This window comes from Sparus aurata, chromosome 16, assembly GCF_900880675.1.
Source record: "Sparus aurata chromosome 16, fSpaAur1.1, whole genome shotgun sequence".
NCBI lineage: Eukaryota > Metazoa > Chordata > Actinopteri > Spariformes > Sparidae > Sparus > Sparus aurata.
The window spans coordinates 20,919,100-20,933,687 of NC_044202.1; the positions used below are offsets into that span (position 1 = coordinate 20,919,100).

The 14,588-nt window shown below is 43.5% G+C and overlaps 1 protein-coding gene across 1 annotated transcript in view; it reads left to right on the plus strand.

Annotated features, from left to right (window-relative positions):
• The first annotated feature begins 611 nt into the window (after positions 1-611).
• Positions 612-14,588, plus strand: part of syne3 (spectrin repeat containing, nuclear envelope family member 3) — a 34,453-nt gene continuing 20,476 nt past the window's right edge. The window contains exons 1-7 of the mRNA XM_030391524.1: positions 612-763; positions 3,437-3,594; positions 4,240-4,412; positions 4,787-5,096; positions 7,721-7,876; positions 8,589-8,948; positions 13,494-13,630. Of these exons, the coding sequence (XP_030247384.1) occupies positions 3,451-3,594; positions 4,240-4,412; positions 4,787-5,096; positions 7,721-7,876; positions 8,589-8,948; positions 13,494-13,630 (1,280 nt within the window). The 5' untranslated portion in view covers positions 612-763; positions 3,437-3,450. The remainder of the gene's footprint in view (positions 764-3,436; positions 3,595-4,239; positions 4,413-4,786; positions 5,097-7,720; positions 7,877-8,588; positions 8,949-13,493; positions 13,631-14,588) is intronic.

Sequence of the window (14,588 nt, forward strand, 5' to 3'; positions counted from 1 at the left end):
GGTTCAAGCTGGTCTGCTGATGAGTTCAAGTGCTGCTGGAAACACTCAAACGCAATAGGAATGGAACTTGTGAAAAAAAAAAAAAAAAAACATTGTGCAGCTTATAACCCTTTTAATAAATGACTGCACTCAAATGAAAAGCTTTGTGTTCTCCTGTTTCTTCCCCCACGTTAGTGTCAACTTCTGTTGGTTGAATTATAATATGTATAAACATGTTCATAAACAACAATCAATATTTTTAACACACACACACACACACACACACACACACACACACACACACACGTATTATTGATGAAGTTTAAGGTGAGATGGTGTGTGTGTGTGTGTGTGTTGTAAGGAGTCAGAGTACGAGAGCAAAACTAAAGATCTATTTGAAGCCACAGCTTTTGTAACTGCAAAGTTACCCTTGATAAATATACTGTTTTTTTCATTTCTAATTGCTTTTTTTGAAATTAAAGTCCCTGGATATAATATTAATACAAATGATCTGCGTGTTTAGTATTTCAATAGATGTTGGTTATACTACAAATGAATCAGCACATATTCTACTTCTCATCCTAGACCACTGTGACGGATGGTCGGGTGATGTTATAGTGTACAGGGAGTCAGTGAACGCAGCATGACGGTGGCCTCAGCTCAACTTCCTGCCTCTCTGCCGTAAGTTGACAGTACACAAACCCAGCAGGACTGGACGGGACGGGACGGGACAGGACGGCGTTCACACTGACAGCAGCCCCTCACACCTGATGAACATAAAGCTGTAAGTGTTTTTATTATCATTGAGCCCGACCGGACCAATTAAGCCGCATCGCGGCTCGGCTAGCTGTACAGTAATAGGCCTACATGTACATGCAGAATGGACCTGCCTGTAGTGGGTCGAGCCTCTGACTACTGGAGCCCGTGATACCACAGTGAGCTGCCGATATTACAGTACCCTCCTCTGTGTATGAGCCGAGACATTACCGTAAACCGGTCCGTTCCTGGCGTTAACTCTTCACCTCAAAGTTAGCATATCGTACAGGTGGTAACCAGCACACTGAAGTTAGATGTAGACTTCTGTGGTGTGTGCTGTAAACATTCATACACGTCCTCGAACCGAACAAAAAGTCCTACAGCCGAACCTCTTACAGGACAACACACAGACAGTGAACGTATCCCCGCAGTCAGCGGCACGTGCAGGTGAAGTGGATTAAAGTTAATGCGAGTTTACTCCACGAGCTGTCAAAGTCAGGGGGAGGGGCTTCACCGTGGATGCCACACACTGTATACACGGAACCACCAGAACCGAGGCTGCTACACTGTACCAAACCAGTGACTAACAGAACCGAGCCTGCTACACTGTACCCAACCAGTGACCAACAGAGCCGAGCCTGCTACACTGAACCCAACATGTGATCAACAGAACCAAGCCTGCTACACTGAACCCAACATGTGATCAACAGAACCAAGCCTGCTACACTGAACCCAACATGTGATCAACAGAACCAAGCCTGCTACACTGTATCCAACCGGTGACCCTACCAGAACTCTAGCTACTGTGACGCATCTTTACATTAAAGATGTCCTGTGTTCAAACCACTACATGATCTAACAGTGGTAGCATGTAGCACAGTAGCAGCATGTCCAGATTAGCTGCAGCAGGTCCAGATTAGCTGTTGAGCTAACCCCATGCTCCTGTTCTAATGTTGTTACAGTGTCATTGTAGGTTCATGTGCTTTGTCTCATCTAAACAACACGAACAATAACATGAAACGCACATTTAGAGCATAAATCCCCCCCAAAGAAAGTATTTTTCCCAGTTTATTTAGTTGTCGTTGTTCAGGCTTTAAAGAAAAGTTTGAAATGTTTTGTTAGCCGCCACTGTGGGCCGAGTTCTGAACAAGAGTCTGAGGCAGAACAAGCATATATTGGGTAGAAGGAATGTTGTGGTGGGGAGGAATGAGTCATTCAGGAAAATGGCCCATGCCGCCTGCAATTTATTTTCCCTCAAAGAAAAGCTGTGGTGCCTCTTTGTGCTGCCCGGGTGCCAGGACTCCTCCCTCACATCACACTGTTGACTACCTCTGTCACTGTGTTCTCTCAACGGTTTCCCTCCCAGCTGCATCTCCTGAGGGCACGGCCAGCTTCTGCAGGGTTGAACTGACTTTACTACAGTTGATGGAATTCATGGAATTTTACCAGTTCCATGTGTATGAAATGCATATAGGACGTGTACATTGTAATTACAGCCCTGCTCACCATTATTGGCACCCATGAAGTTTAAGTACATAATGTGGAATGTCTTCTGAAAAAAATGAATCAAGTGAAACATTTCTTTTCTATAGAGAACTCGTGTTTGATGCAAATGATAAACAACCATTTAAAACAATAAACAATGGGAGGAAAAAATAGAAAAACTTAAAGCTTGCTGTGTCACTGGTATTGGCACCCTTTGCTGTGAATCAGTATGGAGCCACATTGTGACTCACCTGTAGTAAATCACAAATGATTGAGAATCACCTGAAATGAGAATCACCTGTGATAAATTGTCTGTGCCCATGTGACATGAATCAGCCAATGAATGATGACTTCCGTGTTTTGAAAAGCCATCTGTTATCCCCTGTTCCTTTGTCACAATGGTGAAGACAAAGGAGCTGTCTGAGGACATCAGAAGTGCGATAATTAGCGAACACAAGTCCTCCAAAAGGTATAAGGCCATCTCCAAAGACCTTAGTATCCCTGTTTCAACAGTGCGTGATGTTATTAAGAAGTTTGCCAGGCATGGAACTGTCAAGAACCTGGACATGGGGGGGGGGAAGAGAAAAATTGATGTGAGAAGTCTTCGAAGGTTGGTGTGAATGGTGGAAAAAAAACACCACGTAAATATCCAAAGACCTGAAGGCCAACCTGGAACAGTCTGGGGTCATGGTTTCAACAAGTACCATACGCTGCACACTAAACCAAACATGGCTTCTGTTTCTTCTTTGAAATGACAATATATAAGTTGAAAAAACATTTTTCTTTGTTGAATTACTTTGGACCTCCAATTAAAAGATCCTGATGATATAAATTTGGTACTTTTCCATTTATTTCTGAAGATATTGTAGAGGTTATGCAAAAAATGAAGGGGTGCCAATAATGGTGAGCAGGACTGTAGAAGGTATGAGCAGTTCAGCAGTTGAATGAAGATTTTCTGTGTAGAAACAGTTTTTCTCCTCATCGTCTGGCCCTGTAATCTCCCTGAGATTCATCTCAACCCCTGTGGGGAGCACTGGCGTAGGTTGACGGCACTGGAACCAGCAGAGCTGTCTTTGTGTTGTAGCTGTGTTGCTCAGCAACTGCATGACGAGTCACCAGAAGTGTGTCTTCTGGTTTCCACCGTACAGACCACTTCTGTAAAACGATGAGCATTTTGTGCCTGTTGATAGACTCTGAGTGCTGTTCGTCTTCTCAGGCCCACGACTGGTCATGACACAGCAGGAGCAACAGGAGTTCATGGAGAGCCTGGAGGTGGCCCTCTCCTGGATGCGTGCCATTCAGGACAGGCTGAGGGCCAACGACAACACCCAGGGGCCCCGCGATGCCCTCGAAGCTCGGCTCAAAGAAACAGAGGTGAGTTACTTCACTTCCTGTTTGACCCTTCACTTCTGACCCCTGCTGCTACTTTAGTCTTCAGACTCCAGAGTGGAGACAGCTGCAGAGACATGCTCACAGACACACAGTCATTTAAAGAGACAAACCAAATGAGACATCCTCATTCATACAGTAAACACATTTTGGTCCTTATAAAAACATTTAAAGTTACTGAAAATCATAAATGAATACAGACTTGAGGCTCACTACATATGGCCCAACAGGTTCATACAGTATGTCAATGTTTTGCAACTGAACAGCAGTAAAATGTAGAGTTATTTTGAAGAACACAAGTTAGGAGGGTGAGGGCACTTGACAGGTGTCACCTGTGCAGTGCAGCTAACTTGGCGTTTGGAACAACTGCCTCTGAGAAAGTAGTCAAACACAAGCGTGTATAACTCATGTACATCATGTTTTAACATGTAACTGATAAACTGGTCCACAAGTTTAATGCCAACATCCAAATGAGTGATGTGCCTGGAGACTTCTTGAATACTCTACAACAACACTTTGTTGCATTTTAGCTTCATGTTAGCTTCATGTTCACTCTAACATACACTGTGTGTAGTTTGTATGGGTTCACATGCTGCTCACACAAACCCCTGCACCCTGCTCAATGTGTAGAAGATCCATCAGTCGGAGCATGAGGGTCGTGTGAAGATGGACATGGCGCTGGTGGCTGCAGAGAACCTTTTGCAGAGCGGAGATGAGGAGCTCAGGAACCACACCCACGCTAAACTCAAAGAACTGAAGAGCCTGTGGGAGGAGACCAGCACCTATATCATCCACTGTCACAGGTGCTGCTCCACCCGCTGCACCCTCACTAACATCACTTCATGAGGACATTTTTTTAAATTTTGTTCGCTCTGTGGGAAGCTCTGGCCACATTCTTTGGGTGTGTGCCTTCTGGGATTGTTCCACACTTACAAAAAGACTGTGCACATACAGTACTGCTGTTTAGCGATATAGATATGTAACATGCAGACTTTATAAGTACTAGAATGATCTTTAAGACAGACCGTTTAGTTATTAGACACTTGCTTTTAAAATAAATCCATCTTAAACTATAAGGTATATCCCTGAATTGAAAACATGCTCACAAACACAATGAAAGCAACCACACCCAAACTGCTCAGCCTAACTCTTCTTCATGTGTTTACTTCACACCCAGTCGGATCGAGTGGGTGTGGCTCCACTGGAGCGAGTACCTGAAGGCCTATGAGGAGTTTGAGCAGTGGCTAACGAAGCAGCAGCGCGGTCTGGACGTCAGGGTGGAGCTTCAGCTGGGGGTGAAGGAGAAGCTTTGGCAGGTGGACCAGCAGAGGGTGGTGGCGAGCGACATCCACAGCCAGGCCACGCTGCTGGAGAGGCTGCTGGACGAGGCCGCTGCCCTGCACAACAGAACCCAGGACCCCAGTGTGGATCCCCAGGCCCAGGAGAGGCTGCAGGAGGCCTACAACAATGTCCGAGACAGAGCTGAGGTGAGCCGAGGTCTCACCCGCAGAGTTACTGCACACGACTTCATATCTTTCTGAGCATCTGCCGCAAATATCGTTTATTCTGTTAACATAACGTTCAGCTCACAGCCTGGTCATACCTCTTTGTTCTAACAATGTCTGGCACCCACTGAATAATCCCCCCCCCCCTCCTCTCAAGAGGCTGGCGACAAAAAAGGCAAACCAAGATGGAGGTAATTGCTATCATCCCCTTTGTTTGGGAAGAGTTTAAACTAGGGACAGATTGGAGGGACTGAATTTGTGTTTTTATCTTTTATCTTGTTTTTTGCTGAACTCTGAATTCTAAACTGTGTTTTGGTGAATATTATACATGCTCACTTTTCAGCACTCTGAAATGTAATACTCAAGTGTGTGATTGTTGCAGTGTTGCTCTGTTTGTTGACTGATGATCTGTGTTGCATTCTGATTAGTGGTTCAGACTGAAGTGTGTTCGTGACACGGTCCTGCTGCACATCGCTGCCTCAGGACAGAGCCTGAGGGTACATGTGTCCATGTTGGAGTGCAAAGATCTTATTTGTGAAAATTATTGCAAGTTAGACTTATGTGTATTATTGATTAATCTTGTGCTTGTTTATTTGATTAACTGGTAAAAAAAAAAATGTAGTTTCTAAATTGCACATCAAGACATCTTAATGACATAGATAGCAGCGTGATTATTTTACAGAGACCTCCCATCAGTGATGAAATGCTACCAGGTCAGTTTATTCTGTTCAGCACCACTTTATGAAGGAGGATGCATGAAGTACAAAAAGTAGATTGTGACATAGAGCCCCTCTACAAGACAGGACTGTTTCTGCACATTTGTATTTAATCAAATTATATTTGGTGAATTGACACTCTGGTACCTGAGGCCCATGAGGAGATTGGATCCCTGGCTCAGTTGGTTGTGTTGCAACATGGTGAAGGGTTTACAGCCTAGAATATAAAATCAGGTGTTAATCCAGTCAGTTCATTTTCTTTTAATGTGTTGTTCAATAATGCACCACTGTGCTCATGCACGTCATGATCAGGGTCTTGCACTCTTGTCTGTGTGCAGCCTGTGACAGCTCTGCTTATGTTAATGCAGGAGAAACAACAGTACAGCACCTTGTGGTTTTATGCACACCACACAAATGTGTGTGTGTGTAGTATAATACCTAAAAAGCAGGAAGCACAGAATGCGATAAGACTAGTAACCGAAAACTAAAGAAAAACTAAATTAACGCTTGAAGACAACAAATGAAACTAAAGCAGGAAATGAAAGCAAGTTAATCCTCTAAAGTCAGACAAAAGAGTTCCTTTGTTAGAACGAGGAACAGCCTTTTTGTAACAGGAAGGAAAAGCCTTGAGAAACTTTGCAGTTACAAAAGCTGTGGCTTCAAATAGATGTTTTGCTCTCGTTCTCTGACTCCTTACAACACGCACACACACCCCATCCCCCCCTTAAACTTCATCAACAATACCTGTGTGTGTGTGTGTGTTCTTCTGTGCTTCATTCTTTCTTTGAACAAATCCGTCAGGCACACAACTGTACATAAGTTTTAGATTGATTTAATGTAAAGCACACTGATGTTTATTCAGTGTATGTAATCAGACGACTGTTTGCTGAATTCTAAAATGAATGATTTACTTTCAGTGTAAAGATGCTGCTGGATTAGTCAACAGTACCAGAGAGAGCTCTTTCACACTGTCATTCAGATTCATGCACACGCTTAATCGGTCTCATTACATCTTTTGTTCACATGAAATCTATCCTTTTGACACTAAATGGGAATGTTCTGATTTAAAGAGGAAAAAGGCAACTTTTTCAATCCCCCCCCTCCTACTGTCACAAAGACACAAAGGCAGTGTTAGCAACACGGCTGTTGCTGACAGCTTGGCTACTGTCCAAATCAAAACCAACTGTCAGAATCCCAGTTTGACGTAGAAACCCAAAAGTCAGTGCAGTGAGAAGCAGAGGAAAACAGCCGCTTGTATAAATAAGTATGCTGGTTTGTTACCTAGTGATCTAGTCTCGTTCATTCTCCCTCTTCACTTTGCCTTCTCTATCAGCCAGGTTCTTCTTCTTGTCCAGTGTAGAGTTAGTTACCTGGGGATAGTGACCGGGGAAAATAATGCCTCCTCCTGTTTTGGCTGTACAATGGCAGACACGCTTCATTTGTGCTGTAATCTGACTTTAGGATTGCAGGAGAAATCATGCTTGGTGGGCCGAATGTCACCGTGAAAGTGAGTTTATAGTGAACTTTATGTGGAGGGTGTCACTTTTGTACAGCCACCACACTGTTCAAACGGTGTTTTACTTCAGAATAAGCAGTTGAAGTGGGGAAAGTAGTCTGTTGACAGTTTGAATAGTGGTGTGTTTAATGAGATAATGACTCCTGTTAGCAGCTCCTGTCTGTGAACTGGCTCTTTCTAGTCTCTGTGGTGGTGTTTAAACTCTGAACAGGCTCTTAAGAATTGTGCAGTTGAAGAAACAGACAACAGAGAGTCTCACATAACAATTCACATTCGGGCTCCTCGCTCAGATACTCAGATGTGAAGTCTGTGATGTCATTCTGAACAGTGCGATGCTAAAAATTACCACAAGTTGTTGTCTCTTGCTGTTCTAGGAGCGCCTGTCGCTGCTTCAGAAGATTGCTGAGGAGCACCAGACATACCAAGGCTGCGTTCAGAGGTTCCAATCCTGGCTGCTGTCAAAAACCAAGGAGCTAACTGATCTGATGGAGAGGGAGGATACAGCCGAGAACAAGCTCAAAGCCCTACAAGTGAGACTCACTGAAAGTGCATTAGGGTGCTGCTGTTTGATGTTGCCATGTTCACATTCTCAACAGCTGTCACTGTTATTTTCAGTGGTGGAAACGGGAGAAGATTCTATTTGGAGTTTGAATAAATAATCTCAGATGTGCAACTTTTGTACTCTAAAGATTGTAACTAGATAAACAGTGAATATGATTGTCCTCGTGGTAAACAGAATGCCACCGTCCTAAAACCTGTATAGTAATTGTGTAGTAAGACCATGTGACCGTGATTTCGTCTGTTTATAGCCTAACATAAGCTTTTACTGCTACACATTTGATTTAGCTTCAAGCTTCACAGAGCGGTGTTCATCTGTGGAGATTATCCTGATGAACGGAACCTGGAAGAATCATAAATTTGTGTTTGACTCACAGCTCATTATAGCATCACTTGTTGAGACACAAAGAAATGGAAAGCTTATGTACCATTACAATACACCAAGTTCTGTCTAACCTCACTGCAAAGTCCCAGTTTCTTATGATGATGGAGACAGAGAGGACGCACATTCAACATTCTGTGTGTCAGCACTAATTAAATCATGAAGCGCGGTCTTCACTGAGGTGTGCCGGGGAAAATCTCTGTTCATCATTAACATTTCTTTATCAGCTGTTCAGTGGACACAGATATGTCCTAACACTTCGATTGTAACACATTGTAATGTTTGCTCTGCCCCTGAGTCAGGCTCTGGATGACTGCGTGGCCAGTGAGGAGAAGACGCTGCAGCATATTGAGGGCGTGGCGGAGGCGGTGAGGGGCAACACCTCGCCTGCTGGGGCGGAGCTGGTGGTGGAGGAGGCTGAGGAGTTGAGACTTGGCTGGCAAAGGCTGAGGCAGGGCTTTTGTGAGGCTGACGAGGGCCTGCGCTCCAGCCTGGACTCCCACAGTCAGTACATGGCCAGGTGTCAGCGGCTAGGAGAAAACATCAGCCGCCTCAGGCTGTTAATGCAGGGGCTGGACCAGGACCTGGAGGAGAGCCGGGAGGCCGAGGACCGCACTGACGGCACAGAAGAGCAGATGGTGGGCCAGTACAATAAATATATGGTAGGTTTCTAAAACATGGTATCATTAAGACTGTGGAAATGTTGTCTAGATGCAGGAGATACTTGTGATCCTGGATGTTTATTCAAGTTTCATTTCTGGCATTTTATCATAAAGGTCTATGTCAGACAAAACTGGACCCATTGAACAGAAGGTGAACATCATTTCAGAAGATATTGGGTCAATGTGCAGTGGATGTTCTGTATGTATTCATATTGATGCTGCTGTTTACGGGCCTTCCTGGGGCTTGGCTGCCATACTGTACATACATGGGTCTCCAGAGATGAGCTGTCATGTTGAACGTACACTGCAGCACGTCTGTGTTAAAACTAACACCGGCTCTGTGGCTCAGTAAGCCAGCCTCTGACGACCATACAGGACAGTCAAACAGGTCGATGGTGGTCTGTGACTGATATGGTGTTAATACAGGCAATGTACAATCCAACATGGTGGACCTTTCCTTCTGTCCTCCTTCTGGAGGGCTGCTCAGCAGGATTTCACCCAGTGCTCACACTGGAGACCAGAACCTTAATTGCAGCATTGAGGATAATATTTGATTTGATTTATGTGCCATAACTTTCCCATCACTAGTTTTCTTTTAATTTGTTGCCATTTCCTCTTTTGATGGTGTCAGATCCTTGAAGACAGAGAGCTGGTGGCTGTCAGGAACAACAGAACTGTGCTACTCTTCTGGGTTTTGGTGGGCGATGAAACAATACTGCCAGACAATTAGAGAATTTACATGCACTCACTGAAACTTATATACATGAACTTGTAGCCTGGTTACCGACGTCCTCTTCTACATGCCACAGGTCATAAATCTGATCCCTCCCCAGCCTCTGACTGTCACCAGGTTTCTCATTTACCTGGTGTGAAAGAAAAACCCTAACCCGACATGTAAATGCACTGATGTATACGTTTACAGTCTGAAACATACAGCAAACCCTCAGCTCTCTTGATTCAAACATATGACATGACTATCTGTTTTATTATCAACACTTAATGATATGTGGTATTAAAACTGTGGTTATTACTGGTCCTTGTTAAACAATCCTGCCACAGAGAAGACCCATCATTTAGTCTGCTTTTGCTTTTTAACCCTTCAAAACCTCTTTTATTATTTAAACAAATCTCTCTGTTCATAAAGACAGTTTAACAGTGTAAGACTGCAAATCTAATCAGACGCTTTATGTCAAATTCAGAACTTGTCAGTCGATGGTGCTCAGGCCTGCGACACAGTTTAGTCAGGAGAGAAAGAAAGCAGCCTTTGGTTTGACTCCCATTTGCGTCAGTGTCACTCTGCTCCTTCACAGCATACTAAAACAATTGGCACTCAATCTATCCTCCCCCATCTCTTATATTCTTCTTTCTGTTATCCATTCTCCCCCAAGGTTGCACAACTTCATTTTGTATTTCTTTCACTTTATTTAACTTTCTGTTGCCTCCTCTGGATGCCTTTTCTTAATACACAAACATCATTCCTGCGCGTGTCCCCGGTAGAGGTGATAAAATCTACGTGCCCTGACATGATGACTCTTGACTGCATTGTTTCTCTCATCAGAATATATTTTACAACCTATCTCACATGCCTGGCACACCGGAAACACAATCCAGAGGCCCTGGCATTGAAGCTGCTTATCACTTTAGTGGATCCATTGAGTGTCTCAGAGAGGCGTGGTGGAGCCACAGAGTCATTATCATTTCCATCTGGGTGCCTCACACTGTGACATTCCAAATATATCCACCTCTTTTTCTCACAAGTCACGACTGGTTGTGGATTATTAAGCTGTCCCCTGCCACTGAGTAGCACAGAATGTATCTTTCATATGTTTTGATGTAAGTGTTTGCAGCATGTGACTGATGAACATGAGGAACCAGCAGGGGACCGTTCACAGAATCTTTTAGAGGAATAGTTCTCTGTGTGCAGACCTGTGGAGCTGCTTGTGTTGGGTGTGACTGGAATGCATAATGACGCTGTGGACTCATCTGTCTGTCATCTGCTGCAGTCGAGACAGACTGTCACCTCTCTGTGACACAGTCTCTTCTCACTTTTACTTGAAGACGTGAAATGGATTGTTAACTGCTTCAATTTATCTGCATCCCAAATATTCCACTGTAGTTCAAATATGTTTTACTGTTCAGACAGGTAACGGAAAGAAATGCCGTAATAGGACATATTGGACTTAAAGCACTAATGGCTCTAACCTTAAGCGGAGTACATCCCTGTGCTGTTGAAAACAGAACGATTTTAATAATTCATAGGAGCACATTTCAACATCTGGGAAAAAGCCATCTTGAAGTTTTGACCTCAGTAAATAGTTTTCACTCCTCTGTGGTGACGGCTGAATATGTACTTGAAGTAGTTACAGTGTTTCCTCTAGGATTTTTTTTCAGCAGCGGGGGCAGGCTCTTCGGGGAGCCGTGGCGGCGTAAACAAATGACACTTTACGGCAGATTTTACTTTTATGCCCAGCATAATCCCTCTTTTTATTGAATGGCTGGCATGGAAAATGGCTTTTAAAAGGCTGAATGTAAAAAAAGATTATAATAATAAAATAAAATAAAAAATTCAGTGTGGTAGAGCCATGAGTGGAATGGCTATTTTTTTTAACCCATTTAGGGTCCCAGCCTGATAGCCTGTGCTTCCCTTTGGGTTTTTCTCCTCTACTCTCATCTCTCTCTCCTGCACCATCACTTTGCTCTCCTGCTCCTTCACTCGGCTCTCCCCCTGCTGTACTCTGCTCTCCTTCACTTTGTTCCACTGCTCCTCCCGGTCTAATGTTAATTGTCTTATACAATTACATAAAACATTAACGTTAGATAATTTACACTCACATCACATCTGATTACAAGTGTGAACACAATTTTTTACCTAACCATCATCATTTGAGTTAGTAAAAGGCTAATGATACCTGACTAGCTTCATCTTCATCAGGTGTCTTTCTCTTCTGTGAGAAATATTTGAACAAGCTCATCTGAAAATGCAGTCAGCAGTTACATCATGGCGTGTATATATTCGCTTAATGCTATCAATTAGTTTACTCACGTTAGCGACACTGAGTTGAGTTGGCACCGGGCCCAATTAATTAAGCTACCGATATGTTACGTAACCTTAGCTGGCCATCAATATTTTTGCTAATGTGTATTGAACTTATAAAATCTATTATAAGTTTTCTTAAGCTAATAAGTCTTCCTTTTCTCCGGTGAGTTGTTGCCCTATTTTCAAGATGACACTCCTCTGACTCTCCGACCTGGTGCCTGGGTGCTTGACGTGATGTCGCTTTCAAGGCCGCGCTCTCACGAGTAATTAACGTCAATGGCACCAGTGTTCTTTTGGGGGGGTCGGAAAATCTACTCCAAAGAGTAGATACTGAGCAAGATAGTTATCTAGTTTACCTCAGCACTCGCGACACCCGACCCAGTGAAGGTGGAGATATGATGCGGCAGTGGTGTTTTTGCAACAATTAAAAAAAAAAAAGAAATAGAAAAAAAATAGAAATTTGAAGGGGCGGCGGCTAGGATTTAGGAATGAATGTAGAGGAAACACTGAGTTAGGCTACATATCTGGTCAGCCAAACAGAATAAGAGGTCCACATTTCAACATATGTCTGTCTATATGTCTATGTGCCTGTCTGTGATGTGAAAACATCACTTTTCCACAAAGTGAAGAAAACCTGAAACTACTGCTCATAGTTCAGTCATAGAATCCCTCTCTCCTGTCAGAGCATCTCTCCTGTCAGAGCATCTCTCCTGTCAGAGCATCTCTCCTGTCGGAGTGTCTCCTCTGTCACAGCACGGCTGCCTCCACACATTTTGGGGCCCTTAGGCCAGATTAGGATTCTGCTGAATTGCAGCTTCTCTCATCAGCTGACCAGCATCACGTGTTGTCAGTATGATTTGTGTTAACTACTGCTGCAGCTAATATAAAAATACAGTTATTGTTAACTTAATATATAATCTCTCACTGAGAAGTTATCCCTGAGCACTTTATAAGCTTCTGTGTTTTATCCTGTTTCTGTAATAGACTTGTAATGAGTCTCTGGCTGACTGACTCATTAACTTTTTATGGGGCAGCTGTAGATGTGCCACTGGTTTTTTTTTTTTTTTTCAGATTTGGGATTTGATTTGTTTAATTTTGAGATCTATTTTCATCAAACATAAAACCATGATTATAGAACATCAAACACTAGTTTAGTTTTATTGGTGACCCACTCAGATGACCAGCTGTGGGTCCAGAAGACCAGTCAGCGTCACTGTTACTTCGGACATTGAGTCCGTCTCCTTTCAGTTTAACTGGATGACTGTATTAGTGTTAATCCTGTATTTCACTCCACAGTCATCTTTCAGTTCTTCCAGCTGACTTGGATGTTTTGTAGCTGTCAGTTGTTAACATCTCCGGCTAAGAACCACAGAGCTGTGACTGACTCGTATCTATGCTTCATGGTATATAACAATATAGAGCTATCTGTAGGAAAAACCACACCCTTGTGTCTGCTGCTGTTGGGGCTTGAGCTCACGTTGCTTGTGTTCTGTGTTTATCTCCTACAGGGTGTGAGGAACACTCTGGCGGGGGAGGAGTCCCAAGTGGAACTTCTCAAGGCTCAACTCAAAGAGCTCTTCAGGTTCTCAGAGGACTCACGCCACCTTTCCGACGACGTCCTGGCTGTTGTCAAAGAACATCAGAGGTATGTGACTGGAAGCCTGCTGCTGTGTTAAAACCATTAAAGTCAACATTGTGGATCACATGGAGACTAAGTCACAGTACCAACTATTTGGATTGGCCTCGAAACTGAGCCCACTCATTTTACTGAGCGTTGCTTTCTTGAAACAGAGAGACAAAGGCATTATAGATAAAGTCAAATGCATGTGAAGCAGTACAATAAAGACTACAGTGCAGGACGATGGATAAAGAAAAGGGTCTGGAATATTAATGTAATATAATGTAGCCCTGATCATAATGGCTGAGGGGTCGAGCAGACTCGAGGGTTTCTCAGAGCTTGTGGAGCATAAAAAACGAATGCAGCTTCTCAGGTCAGATGACTGATTTCTGTCCCTCACACTGTCAGACATCCGGGAGAACTAGATGGTTTATAACAGAGCAGCAGATCAGACATGTAGTTCAGTCTTGTACCATTCACAGCTTTATGAACCATGTAAATGTTTGACTCACATAAAGCCAGTGTGAAAATCTGAGAGCTGAGGTGATGTGATCCACTGTCCTGGTCTCAGTGAGGACTCAGCCATGGTGCTGTGAATTATCTGCAGCTGTCCCAGTCGAGCCTAATGACGAGAACCACCACCACATCACATGGTTATTTTGGTCTTAAAGATCATGAAGCTAACAAGAGGTATCAGAGGAAACACCTGTGTATCTCTCTCCTTGTTATTGTATTGTTCTGTTTGAACAGCAGATGGCAAGTCATACTTCTCCAGAAGACAGACTCATAAGACCCGCCCGTCTCCACCTCTGATTGGTTTGCTTCGTTGGTACTGGTAGCGTTCTATATGCTTGACTCACAGAGTAACTCTGGTTATTTTCATTGTCTATTAATCTGTCTATTATGTCAGTTAGTTGTTTGTTATATCAGATGTCAGTGTTTGTCGGAGCCCGAGATGATGTTCTGTTGCTGTTGTCCTCCACCC